Here is a 22390-nt window from a genome sequence, read left to right on the forward strand (position 1 = left end):
CCACCCCTATATATACCAATTCATGGTATATATTTGTACATTAGGGGGATGGGGGGCAAATTTAAACTTACCTCTCTTTTACATCAGAAATAAAATTACCCCCACCCCCCTAATGTGCAAAAATATACCCTGAATTGGTATATATAGGGGTGGGGGCAAAAATCATGGTAAAATTCTACTTTAGCTACTTTTGGCTATCTTGGAAAGGGGTTAGGTTAGGAAAATGAAACTTTCAGGGATGGTTCTACAGGCTAAAGTATGTCCTGGGAAGGTATTTCGAAGTAAATATCTCCACTCCTTCTCCCTCTAGATGGTCCTGAAATTTGTATACATGACAGGTCTATACCAATTGAAATTTTGACAAAACAACATTTTACCTTAATTTTCAGTTATCAGTTTCTTTTTCTCTGGCTTTAGCTCTGAAAATGCAATTTCAGTTATTTGAGCAGAATTTTAAGACATATAAATAGTTTATTTTCAAAAGTTAGGAAATGTATTTGCATGTCTTTAAAACCTTATAAATTGGGAATGAGCAAAGTTGTGAAGCTGAAAATAATTTTGTTGTATTTCATTTAAGCAGAAGATCTATTTTGCAAGGTTTCACTTTTATAACACACAGATTTTTTAAGGTCATCAAAGGTCAGGACCCTCTAGAGGGAGAAGGAGTGGAGGTGGGTACTTCAAAATATCTTCCCAGGACATACTTTAGCCTGTAGACCCATCCCTGAAAGTTGTTGTTTTTTGAAAAAAAACTTTCATTTAATGTTAAAGATTAGGCCTAGGCTAGTTGAGCTAGGCTACCATAAGCTAGGTAAATGAAACCTTCAGGAATTTTTAAGAGATAGGTGAACTGGTCTAATGTTAAGCTAATTTTCCATCTGAATCTGACAAATCAACATACCATTCAAACTGTCATTAAGTGCATGCTCATCTCAAAATTAGGCCTATGGTTTATACAAAGCTTTGCTGTTTAGCCTCTCATAGTTTGTAATATATTTTGTATGCTACTTATCTCATTAATTAAATACATGATCCTGTAAATAATGTAGAGAAAGTGAAAACACTGGTTGCTGCCTTTTTTGAGCTCTTTTCATATAGCTTTCAATAATCAGGGCTGTTCTTTTACTCATCTTTGTGCTAAGATCTTACATCTTTTGACAAAGAATGATTAAAAGTGGTATCTTAGCACTAAGATCTTACATCTTATAGCATTCTTTTGCAAACGTCTTTCATCACACTTTTTGCTAACATCAGTGAGCTGTAAGATCTAAGAACAAAGATAAGTTAAAAGAATGGAAATCTTTGTTGGTAAAGTTCATTTCTGGCACAAATGAATGTTAAATTTGGATTCTGTGTACAATTCTAACTATAGATGGAAGTTTGAATTTTACCCCTACCCCCTAATGTGCAAATATATATCCTGAATTGGTATATATAGGGGGTGGGTGGGTAAGGTTAATTTTTAATACAAGTGCATGTTAAATTTGGATTCAGGATGCAATTCTGACTATAGAGGCAAGTTCATTTCTTAGCTACCTGAATAGTCCATTAATATAAACCTTACCTGTTTTATCCCCCCTCTAATGGTCAAATTTATAGCCTAAATTATGTATTCTCCATGTATTTTTTCATGTGTGAATCTTCTTCAAATTAATTTAATTGCAAACAAGCAATGTTGACAGCATGAACCAATAGAAAAAAAAAATCATAATTACATGTAATTTGGGTCATGTATTTGACTAATAGGACAGAGGGGGTTAAAGTAGGCTACTGTAAATTACTTTTAGGAAAAATGCAAATAAGTATTTATGAATTTTTTAATGTAGATTTCTGAATTTAATAATATTTTCTTCTAAAGGTTTTAAAGCACTTCTCTCATATCCATTTCTTGAACCAAAAAAATAAGGAAATAGATGTCGCCTTGGACTCCATTATAGGGCCTTAAATTGAATTTTCCAGTAAAATGGCTATTATATTTTGTAACAGCATAAAAAAGGGCATAAAATATTGTGCTGACCCTGTCCTTACCTCAATTGCAGAATCTTGTATATTTTTATACTTGCTTTTCATAAGCTGTTAAATCAAAATACCAATTCAGAGAAAAAACAGAACAAGAAAATTTGTTGAGTTTTGTATATGGCCTAGACCTATGTTTAGGCAATGGGGCTTGAATGCAATATGAAAGTAACTGTTTTATATATCTTTGAAACATTGAATATAGGATAAAATACATGTTCATCTTTCAGGTTGCAAATTGATTGAACATGGATGAATTCATCTATGGTTTGATAGTTGAGCTGATTCCTGAACAATATAATTACTTGGATTCTGTAACTTTTAAAATGTCAAGAAAAGTGTCATTTAGAGACTGTTTATTCTAGGAATAGGTCTTGCCTGTCTTTAATTATCTTTGACTCTGGGTTTCAAAAACACAGTTATATTCTTTTAGATAGGATTCTAAGCCATATTAGGGCTGACAAAACATGTTCAATCATCAGGGGGTGTACATTGCACTGTCAAAAATGCAAATATAAGGTTGGAAAAGAACATGAAACAACTAATTTACTGGGACCATTTTGTTTTATTAGTATTTTTCCTTCTATGGAGACACTTGTGCAGAAAGTTACATTGTGCAGTTACAAGTGCGAATTATTTGCTGATCTTTAAAAGGCATAGGGGGGGGTCACTCCTACTCATTATTTTTTGCTCATTTGAGTTTGACTTGGTTATTTATTGTAATTTCTGTTTGTTTTGGGTTTTATTTATTTATTGATGGTAATTTGTACTAGTTTTATGCCTGAAAAATTGTTTGACTTTATTTTTGGTCATTTTAATACAGTTCTTTAATTTTTTTTTAAAGATTTATTTGTGGATTTTTTTTATTTATTTCTGTTTGTTTTTGATTGCCATAGTCTTTTTCATTGATAAAGAAACTAATATTTAAAATTTTTTGTTCTTTCCTTTAAAAATCCATATTTTGCCTCATTATTTATTTTTTGAACAAAATTTTTCAGCAAATCTCAATGAGATATTGCTAATACACCTCTTTGCTAACCCATATGTAGCCTACATAATGTGTTTTGATTTAGTTCACTTATGCCCTCAGTGTTCACTGATAGTTTAGCTAGTGCCCTTAGCATTAGTAATAGTAATAGGTACAGTAGCAGAAGTAGTAGTAGGAGGTTTACTAGTGTTAGCAGTAAAAGTATTGGTTGTAAGCAGTGATAGTATTCACATTGTGCTTTGTTTGTCTAGTTCAACATCCCTCCCCTCCTCATGCCCTGATAGTTTCAACTTAATACTTTATGCCGTTTCTGAGATATTGCTGAAATGTCCGGTTGATAACCTGCATATACATAATGTGTTTTGACTTAGTCAAACATTCCCCTCAAGAGTACCTGAAACTTCCACATTAATACAATTAGCCTTCGTAATATTAGTACTAATAACAGTTTGAGTACTACCACAGATAGTAGTAGTAACATGCAATTAGGGTATTTTTATTATTACAACCCATCCCTCAATATGCCTTTGAAGTTTCAACCTAATACTCTAGGCCATTCTTGAGATACTGCTGATATATCCTTTTGACAGCCTGCATACACCCACCATGTTCCAATTTATTTCAACATATCCCTCAACATTTCCTTAAAATTTCTCCTTAACACTTAGCCTTAGCAGTAGTAGGAGTATTATAGAGTAACTTTTGGTTGGTTCCCCCTCAACGTGCACTGAAAGTTTCAATGTAATACTCTAAGCTGTTCCTGAAATATGGCTGTTATGCCCTTGTGATAGCCTGCATCCACATAACATATTTCAATTTAGCTTAGTTTACTATCTTCTTGAACATTCCCTGGAGGTTTCACTTTAATACTCTTAGCTTGAATGGTACTAGTAGTAGATATAGTCATAGCAATATTAGTAGTAGTAACAGTTGTAGTAGCACTAGTGGCAGTTGTAGTAGTATCACTAGTTGCAGTAGTAGTAGTAGTAGTAAGCAGATTTTGCATTTTGCCTAAGTCAGCATCCCCCTGAAAATTACCTGAGAGTTTTAACTTGAAACTCTAGACCCTTCCTGGGATTTTGCTGATACACCCTTTTGACAACATGCATGCACAGAATGTGCTTTAATTTAGTTCAACATCCCCTTAAGCTTTTCCCGAGTGTTTCACCTTCTTACCCTTAAGATTAGTAACAGTAGTTATAGCAATAGTAGCAGTAGTAGAAGCAGTATGCACAGAGTGCCTTTTGGTTTTAGTTATAGTATTTGTAATACTAGCTATAGTGGTAACATGCATATAATGCCTTCTGGTTAGTTTAATATGCCCTGAAAGTTTCAACATAATACTCTAAGCTGTTCCTAAAATGCTGATTTTATGCCCTTTTGAAAACCTGCATGCATGTAGCTTGTTTTGATTCAGTTGAAGCTCCCCCTAAACACTTCCTGAAAGCTTCACCTTAATGTCATTAGCCTCATTAGTTCTAGTGATTATAGTAGTATGCACACAACCCCTTTTGATTAGTTCAAAATACACCTGAACATACCCTGAAATTTGCACCTTAATAATACAAGCCATTCCTGAGATATTGTACTGTTCTATGTATTTCCATAAACAGTTTCTTGGTCATTGCTAGCTGATGCATCCTTTTGACAACCTGCATGCACATAGTGTGTGTTGGATGAGTTCAACACTCAATATTCCTTGAAATTTATGTAGCAGTGTCAGTGGTAGAAGTAGTAATAATAATAGGAATACCAGCAGTAGGAGTAGCAGTAGAAGTAATAGTATTAGCATGCAAATATGCATGCTACTACAAAGAGGTGAGGGGTACTTACACTTCCCTTGTTCCTGTGTGATTGCAGTACCTGGACTTTGATTATTGGATTGCAATTTGCCTGATGGCGTGAAGGTGCGACGGCAACGCTTGTACGAAATGCTGTGCTGAACTTTATGTATCGCCTGATGCAAACAGGAAACAAAATAGAGCAAATTGTTAAAAGAGCAGTGGAGTTTTTCTCTCATATGGACATACTAAACGCGAAAGAGAAGTTGATGTCTATCGGGAGCGAACTGGGATATGACTACATATTCCGAAAAACTGCCAACAACAATGATAATATTGTTGAAATGGCAAAGATTTGTCCCAATGTGCCAAAGACAAGAAATCATTACCACAGTTTGTTATTGTGGATCCCCAGGAAGTTCCCACATGTCCAGATGAAATCAGTGCTTGCATTCGGGTCAAAGTTAATGAAATGTGTCGACGCGTAGATTTTGGATTAGACTCGATATCTGGAAAAATCAAGCTAGCGACGGGTAAGTTCTCCGATCAATTAAGTATAGTGTATGAAGAGTATGTTGCTATCTCCGACGCTATGTCCCGAGCCCTTCCTCTCTTGAACCACAAGCGACACAACAGAAGCCTCTGTACTCAGTGGTGGTTACAAATATGCCATCTGATCTCAACTCGCCGCAGGCTAGGCAAGAGTTCATAAGCAAGCTGTGCCCCAGTGGGGTAGATTCTTACTCTCTTACTCCAAAGTGTAGCAAAAATGACTGAAAAATCCTTGTCAAGTCATGCGATTCAGCAACACAATTAGCCCAGGCCATGAGTAGTAAGAAAATTGACATACAAGTGAAATTGCCTCAATTTGTAGGCATTGTTAAGCGGATCTCTAGTTCTCTAGATGAAAACGAGCTAAGCCAAATAGCTGGGTGTGAAAAAGCTGTTCAGCGCGGTGACACTAGAGCCTTCAAATTATACTACCTGAGTCGTGCTGATCTGGACAATGCTATTGCCAATCCGCTTAAGATCTACCTTGAGCTATTCAGGGTTGAGGAGTTCCGTTTCTTGCCCCGGCGCTGCTTTAAATGTCACAGTGTTGGTCATATTGCTGCCAACTGCAACCAACAAAAAAAGTGCTCACATTGTGGCAGCACTGATCATATGTCTTCAAGAGTTAGCCCGTGTAAAAAGCCCTGAATGGGTTTAAATTGTAGCTCAAATAAGCACAATTGCTGCCACGCCTCATGCCCATTTAATCAAGCACAGCCGTCTATGCCTCCTGTATCATGATGGGTTGCAACGTGTACTGTTGGAATATCAATGGTAAAGTGCTGGATAAATTGCCATTTCTTAGTGATCTATCGACGAAATACGACCTTATTTGCCTCCAAGAACATTTTCTCACGGAAGCCAGTGTCAACTTGCTAAAAGTTTCTCCAGATCGTCATTATATTATACAGCCAGTACGCAAATCCGGCAACCACGGACGTCTTTCAGGAGGGCTTTCTATAACCTCCAATTCTTGTCCCCTCCCCCCTGCCTGTCTCCAGCAAAGTGAACACTTCCAGCTTATTAAGTGTGGGGATTTCATTGTAGCCAATGTTTACTTGTCTACTAATTACAATAATATTGTTTCAGAGCAAAAGTTTGGTATTGCTTGCAAGAGTGTCGGAATCTCAATAAAGAAAGTACTAAGGGACAGCATACCATTAGTGATTTTGGGGGATTTTAACTGTAACATTTTACTTCAGCAACTGTCAGCCCAAGTGAAGACAGCAGCAACTCTCGTGCCCAAGTGCTTCTAAGTTCACTTCCTAATGGATTCAAGCTAGCCACGAAAAACAAGCAGTATTCTTTTATAAGTGTCTCTCAGTCTGTGTCTAACATCAATCACGTTATTAGTTATAATGTTGAGCTACCTACCGTACAGGTAGGACTTGACGGAATGTACTAAGACCATCTGCCCCTGTCTGTCACTATCCCATGTATTGTGAATGCTTACCCGTCAAAACCGAAACCGAAACTCTTGAGTGACTGGAAAAAGGTCTCCCGCCCTTTATTCCAACAAAAGTGTGACAAAGTCCTTGGAAAAATTAAGGTTCCATTTCATCTGCTCCAGTGGAATGCTGACTTACCTGATAGAGAAATAAGACTGCAATTGAACCTATACTTTGCTGAAATATGCCACGCTTTAAACATAGCTGAAAGCCCAGCTGTTCCGAGTGTTGAATTGTGCAGTACATCTCGAGTAAAAAGATGGGCCCAAAACTCCGATTTGGTTAATGCAAAGGCTGTGACCAATTTTTGGCTGCAGATTTGGCATGAATGTGACAGGCCTAAAAGTGGTGCTGTCAATCAAATTCGTATTTTCACTGAGCAGAAATTTGCAGAAGAACTGCGTAGACATCATAGTGCTTTAAAACTTGAAACTGTGTCGAAAATCATGGATAATCCTAATCTGATTTGGGATTTGCGTGCGAAGCCTCCTGAGTACAATAATCTGATTTCAAGTACGATGGGTAAGAAAAAATAGGTTGATTATTTTAGTGCGGAATTTGCAGCCCCATACGAGTCAAAAAAAACGATGTTTTATGAGTAACTAAGTCCCCTCCTTACTAAAGAGTTGAATCATTTTGTTATCAATAGTAGTCAAATCCGGGACGTGTGCAAAAAAATAAAGAAAAAATATTCAAGTGGTGCTGATAAAATATGTACACATCATCTATTGAACGGTAGTCCCCTTTTATTTGAACATCTTGCAATTGCTTACCAGATTATTATGACGCATGGTGTTGTACCAGATTTATTTTGTTTGGGATCTATAACGCCTATACTGAAAAAGGGAAAACCCGCAACAGAACCTTCCTCTTATAGACCGATAACTATTTCCTCTGTTTTTTGCAAGCCTTTTGAATTGTTAATAATAGGTGGCATTAGGAAGTGTTGCAAGGCCCCTCCCCACCAGTTTGCTTTCCAGTCAGAAATGAGATGCGCTCACGCATTACATGTTGTAGCAGCTGTTCTGTTAGATGCGCACATTTCTAATGAATCGCTGGCTATTGGTGAATACGACGTACGCCGTGCATTTGACTTGGGCATACATGCACAGATAATGCTAGAATTATGGAAAAATGATGTCAACCCAGCTATTGTTCGACCTCTTTATGATCTGTATCTCCAACTAAATGTGTGTTTACGCATTCCTAATGCAGAGCCCACTAGGAAAATCCCTGTAAAAAAAGATATTAAACAGGGTGCGATTTCTTCACAACAGTTGTTTATGAATAGTATTTCCGAGGCGCAGTTCAAAGTCACAACAAGCTGTATTCTAAGAGGAATAGATGTGACCATAGTTGGTTTTGTGGATGACACCTTGAATTTTTTTCGGAAAATAGCATCCCTAGAAAGTAATTTTAATATCCTGTCATCTCAGTATGGTGATATTGGCTTTAGTTTTAATGTGTCAAAATCGGAAGTAATGTTGTTTGACTGGAATAAGTCTGCTCTAACTCACATTCAACTAGGATTCTAGTCTGTGGAGTCTGTGGAGTCACTAGTATACTTGGGACTGCCCATCGGTGACACACTGTCATCTACCCGTTCGCCTAATCATCACACTTATAGAGCGTAAAATTAGAACTGCGTATGGGGCCACAATTTCTTTGAAGAGAAATCTTAATAGGTTTTCACTGGCTAGAGTTTATAATGGTGTCGCAGTGCCACATATTTTATATATAACACTATTTTGGAATCTTCTGCGTAAAGAAGGTAAATTTAAAATCCGTAGAATTTTCTTCAGATATTTAAAGTTTCTGCTGCAAGTTCCACTGAGAACGAATAATTCGTGCCTGATCCGTTGATACGCAGTAACTGATCCATTTTATGCAGTTAATCCGTTGCTTGACAAGTATTGTGCTAAGTTGGAGGGTAGCAGCCATCCTTGGCTACCTCTACTCTCATCAATTTGATTGATTTGTATGTGTATTTGCTTTTTCTGTACCATTAAGTGCATGTTTTTTGTTTTTTCTTTTCTACTGTTTTTTCCATCAATTTCTGTGTTTATGATGGGTTTACAAATAAATTAAAATTATATATTTGCCTTCTGGTTAGTCTAATATCCCCTACAACAAGCTCTGTAAGTTTCAACTTCTTACTCCAAGCCATTCCTAAGATATTGCTGATATGCCATTGATGTGTTTTAATTTAGATTGGCTTCCCCTCACCGTTTTGGTTAGTCTACCAACGAAATTTTCCCTTTATTTAGTCTAACATCCCCAACAGCAAGCCCTGCAAGCTTCAAGTTCATACTCCAAACCATTCCTAAGATATTGCTGATATGCCAAAGGTGTGTTTTAATTTAGATTGACTTCGCCCTCACCATTTCCTAGAATTTTCATGTTAATACTCTTAGCCTTAGTATTAGCTGCAATAGAGGTAGTAGTGGCCTAGTATTAGTAGTAGGATTCACATATTGTATTTGGTAAATTGATTTTCCCCTAAAGCATTTCCAGAAAGTTCCATGTTAACACCCTAAGCCATTCTGGAAAAACACCCTTCATACATATAGTGTCTTTTCATTTTCTTTAACTGTCCCCTCAATATAGTAGTACTAGTATCATATTATAGTGGTAGTAGTAGTAGATTTGTGTTGGTAGAAGTAGTAACAGTAGTAGCAGTAGCAGTAGTAGTATGTACATATTGCCTTTTGGTCAGTTGAACATCTCCCTCATCATGGCCTAGAAGTTTCAGCTTGATATGATAAGATGTTGCTGATACATCCTTTTGACAATCTGTATGCACATAGTATGTTTTAACTTAGTTCAACATTTCCTCAAATTTTCACCTCAATATCCTCTGCCTTAGTAGTAGTTGCTTCAGAAGTAGTAGTTATAGTAGCAGTAGGAATAGTATTAGTTGTAGTATTAGTAATAATAATTTGCAAACATTACCTTCTTGGTCAATTGATTATTCCCTAAAAAATCCAACTTTGTACCCTTAATCATTCCTGAGTTATGCCATTTTGACAGACTGTATGTACACAATGTATTTTGATTTAGTTCAACACTCCCCTAACAGTCTCTGAAAGTTTAACGTGAATGTCCTTGGTCTTTTTGAGCATTAAAGGTCACATGGTCCACATGGCCTTTTCTCCATTTTTTTTGAGAAGAAAAGGACTTTTATCAAAAGAAATAAACACATTAACAATAAACCTGAAGTTTATAAACTTGTATGGGTAGTCATTGCCCTTTATAAAACCCTACATAACACTCACTACTGGCCATCCTATTGCTTTGTAATAACTTGAGGTCGCCAAACTAGCGGCGATGCTCTAGTTGGGTAATTATGGAAATTAACACTGCATGTAGGCGTTTCACGAAAACACTCAGGTCATAATGGTGTATATTTAAACATAAAAACAGCATTGTAAAAACAGAATAGACCAGTAATCAGTAATATATTTATTTCAACATATCAATGTTGAACAGACATATCACAATTATCTCTAGCTAAAACACATAAGGCATTATTTTGTAAACTTTTAAGGGGATGAAGGTGAGTTAAAAAGGTACTTGACACCGCAAGACAACTACTCGTATATAGAAGGTATGAGTGAAAAATAAATAAAATAATCTCATAATATCTTTCGAAAAAAGGGTTTCAGTTTTTCAGTATTTAACATGCCAGTCTAAAGATTCTGTCTAAGCATTTCTTTGGGTTTTGCAGTAACTGTAAGATGCGTGTCGTCAGCAAAATAATTCAAAATAGTTTTTGATCCTTCAATTTCACTACATTTGAAATCAAAAGACAGTCCTTTGATAGCATTTCGAAAATCATCAATATGTATCAGAAACAATGGGGCCTCAAAATAGACCCTGAGGGACACCGAATTTGACACTTTGAACTTGCGATTTAATTTCACCTGCACTGATCAACTGTTTTTGATCTTGAAGAAAAGATTCCATTGCGCAAAGAAAAACACCACGAAAACCACTATTCCTCTGCTTCACCAAAAGTATTCCATGGTCCACTGCATCAAAAGCTTTCATTATGTCCAAAAAAAAACAATTGTAACTTTTCACCCTTGTTCCAGTGAGAAAAAGAACAGCTTTATCTGTCAACTATGCTTTTTGGAATCCAAACTGATTTTTACTAAAATACTTTTTATTCTCAAGAAAATCAACCATCCACCACTAATCAGTCTTTTAAAAACTCTAGATAAAACTTGTAGCAATGAAATAGGCCTATAATCATTTGACGAATTTTATTCTCCACCCTTAAAAAGCGGAACAACTCGAGCAGTCTTCAAAAAAATAAGCAAAAACACCAAATTTAGACACGTATTAAATAAAATCAGAACCTGGTCTCATATTTCCAAGAAAACATACTTAAGTGCATGTAATGAAAGAAAGTCAGCACCCGAAGCATTATTTCTCATATTCCACATTGTGGTACGCAACTCACTAGCAGTCACTTGTTTCAGATATGCAGGTACATTACTTTCCTTGGGTAAAAACTGGTGGTATGTTCTGTCCTAAGAAAATGCTGTCATGGAGCTCGCTATCCACTTACCAACAATAGAAAAATGATTGCACATATTATCCACAACCAAAGCATCAGTATAAATTTTTTTGGGTAAAATTGAACCCTTAGAAGGGCTCACACGTTACTCTCCACGTTTGCCTGGGATTACCTGCACTTTTTAAAACTCATTTCTATAATAATAAGTTCCTGTTTTCGTGATAGGATATTGAGTTCACCATTATATTTCTTATACCTCACCTTCGCCTCAGGAAACACTATTGAATATTTCTAAAGCAATCTTCGACTTGGCATTGCTCTCATCAGTCCTCTAATAACCCGGAGTTTTCGAGGAGTCTCATGAAAATCCGGCCTTTGAATAACTACACAACTGTTTTTTAGCAATTCATTTATTTATGAATATCACAATGAAAACTTTGCATTCACTTGCAGATTACTGCTTTCTAAAAAGTCCAATTGAGTGTTCTTCAGTATTCTTCTGAATATGCTAATAGCTTCAACATAATTTTCAATGAAGAAATTTGTGCTGATATATTCCTTGCTATAGAAACACCAAACTCCTTAATAACAACAAGAACACAAAAATGATCAGAAACATCATTCAAAATAACAATAGCAAAATCATGCTTCCGTTAACAAATATATTATCCAAAACTGATTCCAAACGCAAAGTCACTCGACTTTGTTTAAAAAATCTCAAACTCGTGGGTTAACATTCACTGAAAATACACAAAATTAAAGTCTCCACAAACAAAGCATGAGTGATTTGAAACTGACAGCTTATTCGTTTACCCTTCAGCAAATGATTAAATTAATGCACATTTTCAGACGGAGGCCGATAAACAACCACTACAAAGAACAATTTTCCCAACTTACTCAGTTCAACCACCATCAATTCAAAGACCCTATCTTTATTCAGACGTAGCTAATTCTGTATTTTCATTGTAATATTCTTCCTACAATATAGAGCCAATCCACCATGTAGTCGTGATTCCCTATATTGCGTCACTGAGTCATATTTATCAGTTTCTAGTTGACTCATTGTATGATTACAAAGCCACGTTTCATTCATTGCAAGCACATCCAGCTGAGAAAACTTGCATAATTCTGTTAAATAATTAAATGAACTAGATAGGCCTTGACGATTTAAATGGAAAACGCTCAAGCTTTGCGGACCCACAGTAGATTTATTTCCAATATCAACTGGAAATTCAAATTTAATCACAGGAAAATCCTCCACTGTTCCTTCATCATAGGCCCAATTTAAAACTCCATTCCCTAGAACATCCCAACTCAACGATTTCCTCTCAAGAGTTTTCAATCTATCATTATAATCCAACTTTTTTCAAGACACAAGCCTAGGAGGAAAACGAGTAAACTCATAGAAAAATTGACTCCATTGCAACAACCACAAGTGGTCTCCAGCATCCAGGAAGGCTGCAACCAATGAAAGAAGAAAAAAATATGAAAAAAGAGAAAATAATTTAAAAATAAAATTTACTATAGGCAAAACAAAAAAAAATTAAAATAGCAAAAAAACTCATAGAATAGAAAAAGCGAAAAGCACATACAAAGTAAAAAAGACAAAATATTGCAATCAAAGAAAAATATAATTAATTTTCTCCATTCGGCACCTACTAGCAAAAAATGCCTCTTAATTTCAATACAGACAATTTAAATACTAGAATCAACAATCAGATAGTTCTTATTTTTGCTCATTGTACTTAAACTTTCATTTTCCAACACCTTCTCTCTCAAGGTGAACGAATGGAGGAACAATCATAGACACCCAAACAGGAATACCCATGCTACTCAACTTAGATTTCATCTCGTAAAGTCTCTTCCGCCCTTCAAGAACAGATAATGGAGCATCATCACTGACGTAAACATTTTTCATAGCTCCTTTTGAACTTAAAATCTTATGCTTAACTTTTTTTTCTCCCATTACGTAAGATCATAAACTTCGCTTCATGCGATTTAACGTTCACTTTGAAAAACTTTTGCTCTTTTTTATTCGCAATAACTGTATATTTTATAATCTTTGTTAATTCTAAACCGTTGGCACATATTTCTTAAAAAAAACTTTTAGCATGAGCTACATCATCGCAAACCGTCTTCCAAACATTAATGTTATTTTATTCCACTGACATCATTCTTGCCGACAATAAAGACGTCATTTCACGGTCATATTTTGCCTCCCTGGCAATATTTTTCAACTTGAGCAATATCAAACTGTAATAGAGCTTTATCCTTTTTCACAGAAATAACTCGATTCTCCAGGTTAGCCAATATCGTATCGATTAATTTTAACGTATTTTGTGACTCTGTTACGATTTCAAGAATTTTCGAGAAACCGTCCGATAATGACTGAATCCAACCACGATTTATTGATTTTTGCGTTGAAGATGAATGACCAGATTCGTCATGCGAATCCGATCCAAATTGGTCCTCTGTTTTACGTTTACGCTTGTTCCTTATCATCACGAACCAGTAAAAAATAGAATATTCTTACTGGAAAAAGTATTTCTTATTTTACGACCTTAAGTACCGACATGCAGTTTGCTAAGCTGTTAAGGCAAGGCAAAAACCATAAATCACTAACAGGAACTCCTCAAAATCTTCGCTTGAAACCCTCAGCTCATAAATTGACTTCTGTTTATGCGTAATCCTTAATCAACAGTCTCCTCGCATAAAAAGAACTTCTTCGTATTCACAGAATAAAACTCTGGCCACTTTGCTATTTCAATTTATTTTATTTCCCATCCACCTAGGTAAACAGAACTAGCCAAAAGATGTTACTCGGCTGATAGCTGGCTCAATCAGATATACTATGTGTAAACAAAGGACAAATTGAATAACTTACAGCTACTTTCCCTAAGGTTTGTGGGGGGGGGGCATCCCCAGAGACGTAGTTTCTGGAACTTTTAACTATGCTGAAAAATGGTTATCTCAAAATTTTGATTGGATGTGTTTGAAGGATTAACGGGCGTGGGAGGGGGGGGGCTGGCTTCTCTCCAATTACTGTTGGCTCTTACAAAGGGCACTAGAACTTTGAAGTTCCAATCGAGTGAGCTCCTTCCGAAGTTTCTATGACAACTCCTACTATACGAAGTTCCTAGGTAAAAAAATACTTTGTACCCACATCGCTGTTTACTCAGGTGGTGCTGTTGCGCTGCCTATGATAACCTCAGATGTGTACTAAAATTGCTATTTTTTCGCCTCTAAGACTTGAAAAAAATAGACTAGTGTTTAATTTAACCTACACTGTTTAAGCTACTCTGGAGTAAATTACTGTAAATACTATCATCCAAAGTTATATCATTTGAAACCGGTTTCAACTAGAGTCCGAAGTAGTTTAACTTAAAGCAGAACAAGTCCCTGATTGGAAAGTTGCAATTTATTCTGATCCTAATTAAATAGCTCAAGAATATTGTAAGCCTACCATGGGTGCCAATTCTCAAAAGGAAGGAGGGGGGTGATGGGTAAAATGTATTTTTGAAAATCTAATGGGGGCGTTTTTTCTTCAAATTTTCAAAATTCCTTTTTTTCAAAATATAGGGGTAAAGTGGTAAAAAGTCTAGGGGGTAATCACTCCCTGCTATTCAGTTGGTACCCCTGTAATCTAGGGGTCCTGAAAGATGTTTTTGATTTTGTTGTTAAAGAAATAGGGTACTTGACAATTTTCAAAGCAACATTAGAATTTCAGATGCCAGGTGAGGCGGGAAAATGCCCAGTCCTGCTGCAAAAACAAGTGAAGAAGAGAAGGGTCTCCCATTTCCAAGAAAATGTCAAGTGTTTTTGTTCTTTCATTCTTCTTGTTCGAAAGGCTGTAGTTGATTCTCATGAACTATTTCCTCTCCACAACAACCTAATTACGAGTTGCTTTGAAGGGAAATATGACCAAAAGGTTACTATAATCACTGTAGTTTAATAGAGAGGAGAAAGGTATAAGAGGAGCTTTATAACATCCTCTGATATTAATTTCAGTTGATGAGTAAATTTTAAATTTTCATACCTCTATTCTTTCCCTCACTTCTTATTTTGATCTATTGTCTTTTGAAATTGTTTTTCTGTTTGAATAACTTTTTAGTTTTGTCTTGTATTTTTCTAAATGGACTGACATTTGTTGTTGTTCCTGTTTGAGTCTGTTAACAAGGCTCATTCTTGCAATTTACGTAACCTATGAACGGTTGGGGAGAGGGGTTCAAATTAAGTACTCATTGAAGTAAATTTGTTTCCAAGTATTACAAAAGTATCTATTATTTTATTTGGCAGGAAGATTAGAAAAAAAGAACTGTTAGGATTTTTATCTTAAATTAGGAAGATTTGTTATTTTAATGATTTTTGTAATACTATAAAGTTTGACAGAAGATAAACTAGAATGTACCTTTTCAGTTATGATTTTGTAAAACTCAATATCAAACAAGTAGGCCTACGAAAGAGATGCAAGATCAAAGACAGAATATTAGAAGGGTCGAATTTCCTAAGTCAACAAAAGAAGCTCTGCATCATCTAGGTAGGTTTTATATTTTGTACTAAGCTTTAATAATAATAACTTTGTATTTTATTTCACATCATAAAAAACTAATGACAATTGTGGAGCAATGCAGAGAGAGAGAGAAATACAAAAGAAACTGAAATACACTTGAGCTAAAAAGATGAAAAAATTAAGTTATGGTATGATGAAAATTAATAGGATGTTTTAATCTTTTTCTATTAGTCTTAGGTCTTCCCATGCCTTGATGCGCGTAAGGCAACAACTGTTGACCTCAACATCCATGGGTCCTGGGCCAGTGAACAGAGCTCCAGAGACCCAGCGAGCTCCTGAGACCTGAGCTCCAGCGACCAATAGTTCCCTCTGTTGACTTACTATACTGTAACATCCTTCTCCAGTGACAGGCCAAGAGTTATTCGTTGCCTGCTGCTTCTGTGCAGATTAGGCGGTTTTCAGCATTACACGTCATATTATGGGAGTTTTCCCTCTATCATTCTTGTCATATGCTCTAAGTACCTAAAATGTCTCTTATGAATTTTATCTGTCATTAAAGACTGCTGGGCCTGGGCTCTAATCTGCACAGTCGGTATTCTTTCAGTCCAGTGTACTGCAAGTATGTTTCTGAGGCAATTCTTCTCAAATCCAAGCAATCTTTTTTCAGCAGTTTTTGATATGCTTCAATGTTCACTGACATATAGGAGCACAGATAAAACATTGCTATTCAGCAATCGTAACTCGAGCTTTTGGGAGTGTTTGGAGCACCTCCAAATGTTATTTAGCTACCCCTGCATAACGCTACCCCTGCATAAGCAAGGCTTTAATGTCTCATTTGTACTTTACTGAAAAAATTCAAATGAATTTTCTGAAAAAATGTACATTGTCAGTTTAATATACATATGCTGATATTTATTCCTTAAAATCTTAATTAATTTTTGTTTTATTAAAGTTATGAAAGTGAAACCATTTAAAAGATTTTTTTCAGTAAAGAACAAATTATATTCTGGATTTTATATATTATAGGTGTAGAACCCTACTCAGGTTAATTTTTGCTCGTTTTGAGCTTAGACTTATTTTAATTTCTGTTTGTTTTGGGTTTCATTTATTTATTGATACTGATTGGTGGTAGTTGTATGCTTGGTAGATTATTTGGTTCTATTTTTGGTTTAATGGAGTTCTTTACTTTTTTTTGAAAAACTAATTTGTGCATAAAGTTTTTTTGATTAATTATTAAATAGATTTAAAAAAAAAGATTTATTTTTATTATATCGAAACTGATTGATACTTATTAGAATATTGATCTAAATTCTTTTGGAAAGAGCTAACAACACAGTGAAAAAAAACAAAAAAGTGTAAGTAAGAATTTTATTCCCTAACTTAATAAAGAGACAAAAATAAATTTCTTTTTATTATAATAATGAGAAAATTTTACTCACCAGAAGTCGCTTAAAAGATTCCATTTCTATGTAAATAATTACAAAGATATTGATACTGGTAGATTGAATGAACTATCCAAACTGTAAAAAATCCTAATCTGAAATTAAAATATATACAAAAAAGAATTGATATATATATTGGCAGCTAAACAAGACGCACCGGTTTTCTATAGCGCAGGAAGGAACGTAAAGGCCCTATTCGTTTTATATTGACATAGTCTTTTTCAGAAAGAAAGACTGAACCTCATCTGAAGTTGCAACCATTCCTTCCATAAAAACCTTTAATACGCCTTGTGCATAACTTACAACCCTTGCCCCTAAACTCTGGGGTTTGTTTCAACACCAAAAACCTTGTTATATGACATTTAGACTATTTTGAATAGATGGCTATCTCAAAATTACTATTAGACTTATTTCGGGACAATATGGTGTGTGTGTAGGGGTGAGAGGGTAGTTGCCTTTGATCACTTTGACTCTTAAAAAGAGCACTAGAGCGTCTGATTGCCAACCCAATGAGCCCCCTTTGAAGTTTATATGACCACAATTTGTGTAAAAACCCTATTTGTCCCCAGGGCATAACTTACAACCCTTGTCCTGCGGACTGGGGGGATTTGTTATCCCCAAAGACATAATTTCCAGACCTTTCTGATAGGCCTAACAAAATGGATATATCAAAATTTTGATTGGAAGTGTTTGGGGAAATGATAGGCGTGGAGGGAGACATTTGCCCTCTGGTCACTTTCGACTAATAAAAAAGGCACTAGTCCTCTCAATTTCCATTCGGATGAGCCCTTTTTGAAGTTTCTACGACAAAACTTTCTATAAAATCGTTATATGCCCCAAGGGCATAAGTTACGACCCTTGTCATGAGGGATATGGAGGACGGTTGTCATCCTCAAAGACATAATTTTCAGACATTTCAACTAAGTTGAACAAAATGGCCATATCAAAATGTTGATCTGATATTTGGGGAAATGATGGTCGTTGGGGGGGGGGAATTCTCCCTCTGATTACTTTTGACTATTAAAAAGGGCAAGAGCCCTCTCAATTTCCAATCGAAAGAGTACTTTTTGAAGTTTTTCCGACAACACTTTCTATATTACATTATATGCCCCCAGGGAATAACTTACAACCTTAGCTCTGAGGGCTGTTGGGGGTTGTCATACTCAAAAACATAATTTCCGGACCTTTCAACTACATTCAGCTAAATTGCTATATCAACATGTTGATCGGAAATGTTTGGGGAAATAATGGGTGTTGGGGGGGATTCTCCCTCTCATTACTTTCGACTATTAAAAAGGGAAATATCCCTTTCAGTTTCCAATCGAAAGAGCCCTTTTTGAAGTTTTTACGACAACACTTTCTATATGACATTATATGCCCCCAGGGAATAACTTATAACCTTAGCCCTGAGGGCTGTTGGGGGTTGTCATACTCAAAAACATAATTTCCGGACCTTTCAACTACTTTCAACAAAATTGCTCCATCAAAAGGATAATCGAAAGTGTTTGGGGAAATGATGGGTATGGGGGGCATTCACCCTACCATCGCTTTTGACTGTTAATAAGGGCACAAGCCCTCTCAATTTTCAATTGAGTGAGTCCTTTTTGAAGTTTTTACGACAATATTTTCTGTAAAAAAAAACCTTATACACCCCCAGGGCATAGCTTACAACCTTAGCCCTGAGGGCTTTGGGTGGAGTGTCATCCTCAAAGACATAATTCACAGAACTTTCCACTATGTTGCAACAAAATAGATATCTCAAAATTGTGATCGGATGTTTTTGAGGAAATGGTGAGCTTACGAGGGGGGCTAGTTGCCCTCCAATCCCTTTCGACTAATAAAAAGGGCACTAGCCCTTTCAATTTCCAATCGAATGAGCCTTTTCTGAAGTTTTTACGAAAATGCTTTCTATAAAAACCTTATATGCCCCCAGGGCATAACTTACAACCCTTGCCCTGAGGGGTTTGGTTGGTTTGTCATCCTCAGAATCATAATTTCCAGAACTTTCAACTACGTTGAACAAAATGGCTATCTCAAAATTTTAATTGAATGTGTTTGGGGAAATGGTGGGCGTGAAAGGGGGTTTAGTTGCTCCCCATTCACTTTCCACTATTAAAAAGGGCACTGGCCCTTTCAATTTCCAATCAAATGATCCCTTTTTCGAAGTTTCTATGATAACACTTTATATAAAAACCTTATAAGCCCCAGGGTATAACTTACTGCCCCAGGGTATAACTTACAACACTTGCCCTGAGGGCTCTGAGGGGTTTGTTATTCTAAAATACCTAATTTCAAGAACTTTTAACTACGTTGAACAAAATGTATATCTCAAAATTTTGATTGGATGTGTTCATGGAAATGGTCAATTTTCAATCGAATGAGCCCTTTTTGATTTTTTGCGCTGCCTATCATTGGTAAAGAAAAGAGAGCTAGACTGATCGCAGAAAGTAGAATACAGCCTACCTAGGGTACATGGCTTGTCTTCCAGCATTTACCAACAATTGTAGGTTAAATAAATTGTATTTTAGGCAATGTTGGCTATTTGTTCATTTTAAATCTCCATCCCAAATGAGCTCGGAAACGGAAATTTCTCTGATGTGTTCTTCTGTGTCACAATTTAAATTGTGTCGAAACCTTTTCCAATATTTGTTTTTGTGTTCTTGCAGCTTCTCTTCCGAAACATTCGTTTTTAATTTACCTGAAAAGAAAATAGGCTCAAGTTTTGAAGGGTAGGGATTTCCTCTAAGTGCCTGTATCATTGTAAAGGGAGGTTTACACTATAGCCTCAGCTTATCACATTTTACTTTGTGGAGGCTGTCCATAAATGGATTGTATTCTCAAGTCATTTATTTGTGTTAAGTTGCGTCTTTACTAAGAATATTTGTCAAGAAATTTTTACTATAACAATAATTAATAACAAAAACAAAAATGTAGCAACTATTATTCATAACATTTGTATTTTCTTCAGACAACACAAGGCTTAACATAATGTTAATGCTTCATATGAACCCCGCATAACAGGTCTTAATAACTTGTCACTCCAATGCTGTTTTGTATCAATTCTCGCTTTAGCCTACTGTATTCTGTGTTTTTTATTGTTGACAGGCACGGCCGTCTAGAGCCAAGATCTTGCCCTATGGAAAACTTATTCGGTATTGTCCAATAATTATACTGAGGCAGGTCTCACCAATTCGGTAGAATCTACTCTTGAAATTTGACGAGATCATCAAACTTGTTGTCAAAAACTGTTGAATACTGTTGTTATTTATGAAAATGCAAACCCAATTTAAGTAGACTGAAGAACTGCGTCCATCTTCCAAAACGCTGAATGAGGCTGAGCGTCCATAAAATGTATTTGGACAGTCTATACTCTCCTACAAATACTATTTTTGGGATTTTGTGTTTGATTAAGTTTTAGACGATAAACTCTTCCCTCAAGAAAGATTGTAATAATATTTGATATAGCTCAAAATCGTGAAAAATAATCAAAAGAACAAAGTTTTGTTGTCATATTGTACAAATACCATTGCCAGTGTCACCATGAAATAAGTACCGAAATACCATTTTGAATGCCAAGCTGTATTTATGCTGCACTAATTTTCTTATTCTCTTACTCATTTTCTATTTACGTTTTTTTTTCTGATAAATTTCTGAAGTAATAAAACAAACACTTTTCCTTTGTTTGAGAAATGCGTGTTTCATTTCAATTTTATGAACAGGCAGCTAACATTTTATTGATTGTCCAAACCAAGATGAAGTTTCAGCAGCTGAAATTGTTGACAAAAAAATCATCCATGCCATCTAGCGTTTGAATTATTTTGGCATTTTGTCCATGCTTTGCATTCATGTTTTTTTGTAAACTGGGATCTGACACTTATTGTTACAATGTTACACTAATTCTTCCAATTATTCTAATTATATTAATTTCGTTTTATTATTGCACTAGAAACAAAAATGCCAAGAATTGTCAAGTGCTAGATTGCGTTGGTGTTTTTTTTTTTTTTGTGGACACTAGTGCCAGTTTCTATTCTTGTAAGTTCCTATGCTTTTTGACATCAAACAAAATAAGGTCTCATGCTTAGCTCAGAAGAAATGGCAGTACCTTATAATTGCTAAGTTTTATCAATTTTCTTGAATGATATAAAGTTTTTGCTAATCTTGGATATTTAATCTTTGTGTTTTGTTCTGGCAGTTCTTTCTATGTTTCAAACATCTTTCTGTAAAATTTATGCTCTATTTCAACTAAATTTTACTCAGTTTAACATTTCTGTTGAGCTGACACAATCTGTTCTGCTCCAACGTCTCCAAGAAAAAACACTCAAATATGATATGTTTGTTGCTAGATAAATAATAGTAGTTTATTCTCTACTATATCAGTTTTGCCGTTTTTGCGCTGTTCAATATTATGTTTATAAAAATAATTTGGGCATTTTATTTTAGAGCAGTTATGTATACCCTTTACACAACTTCGCCCTCCTACTTCTAAACAGCTAGATTATATTAGTGAACTAATTGATGAATTTGTGTTCTTGGATCATGGTCCAAAGAGAGCTCATAGAAGAAAGGTAGGTTATAAGTTTATAATTTATACATTATATATGATTATATATTTTATTATGAGTTTTTTCCTCTTCTCTTAGGCATTTAATGTTGAAATAACTGTTGCTTAGACTAAGAATAAATGAAGACAAATAGTTGATGTCATTTTATAAGAACAGCGATCAAGTGGATAGCTTCACTTACGCGGGCAGCATTATTAGCAAAGATGGTGGATATAGTAGAGATGTGAAAAGGAAAATAGCCAAGGCATAGGGTGTTTTGTTGCAGTGAAATTTTTTTGGTTGAACAGGTTGAACGAATATTAGAATATTGGAAGCCACGATAATGATGGTGGTCAAGTACGGGTGTAAAATGTGCGCTTTTCAAATTGTGGAAGGTTTGCTAGATAATTTTCGAGTAACTACCCGTAGTAACTAAGGATATTCTTAGGTACTCGTTTGACCGACCTCAAACTCGTTTCACATTATATCAACAAAAAGTTATGCATGAAATGTGGTTTAGTCCCCTTTTCAGAGCTACTGTGTAAGAAAAATTAACGTGGCTGGACCATGTTCAGTTGCACTTGAACAAT

At 35.5% G+C, this 22390-nt stretch overlaps 1 protein-coding gene across 3 annotated transcripts in view; it reads left to right on the forward strand.

The window, feature by feature from the left end:
* Nucleotides 1-22390, forward strand: part of LOC148954328 (integrator complex subunit 15) — a 55867-nt gene that overhangs the window by 625 nt on the left and 32852 nt on the right. For 2 of the 3 annotated variants that reach the window (XM_089087027.1, XM_089087029.1), the window contains exons 2-3: nt 15724-15844; nt 21700-21824. In XM_089087027.1, coding sequence (XP_088943153.1) covers nt 15772-15844; nt 21700-21824 — 198 coding nt within the window. In that variant the 5' untranslated portion in view covers nt 15724-15771. Of the gene's footprint in view, nt 1-8912; nt 9134-15723; nt 15845-21699; nt 21825-22390 lie in introns of those variants that run through there. The other variant, XM_089087028.1, reaches the window with a different exon arrangement.

This window comes from Artemia sp. Qi Xiang Cuo, chromosome 3, assembly GCF_049724085.1.
Source record: "Artemia sp. Qi Xiang Cuo chromosome 3, ASM4972408v1, whole genome shotgun sequence".
Taxonomy (NCBI): Eukaryota; Metazoa; Arthropoda; class Branchiopoda; order Anostraca; family Artemiidae; genus Artemia; species Artemia sp. Qi Xiang Cuo.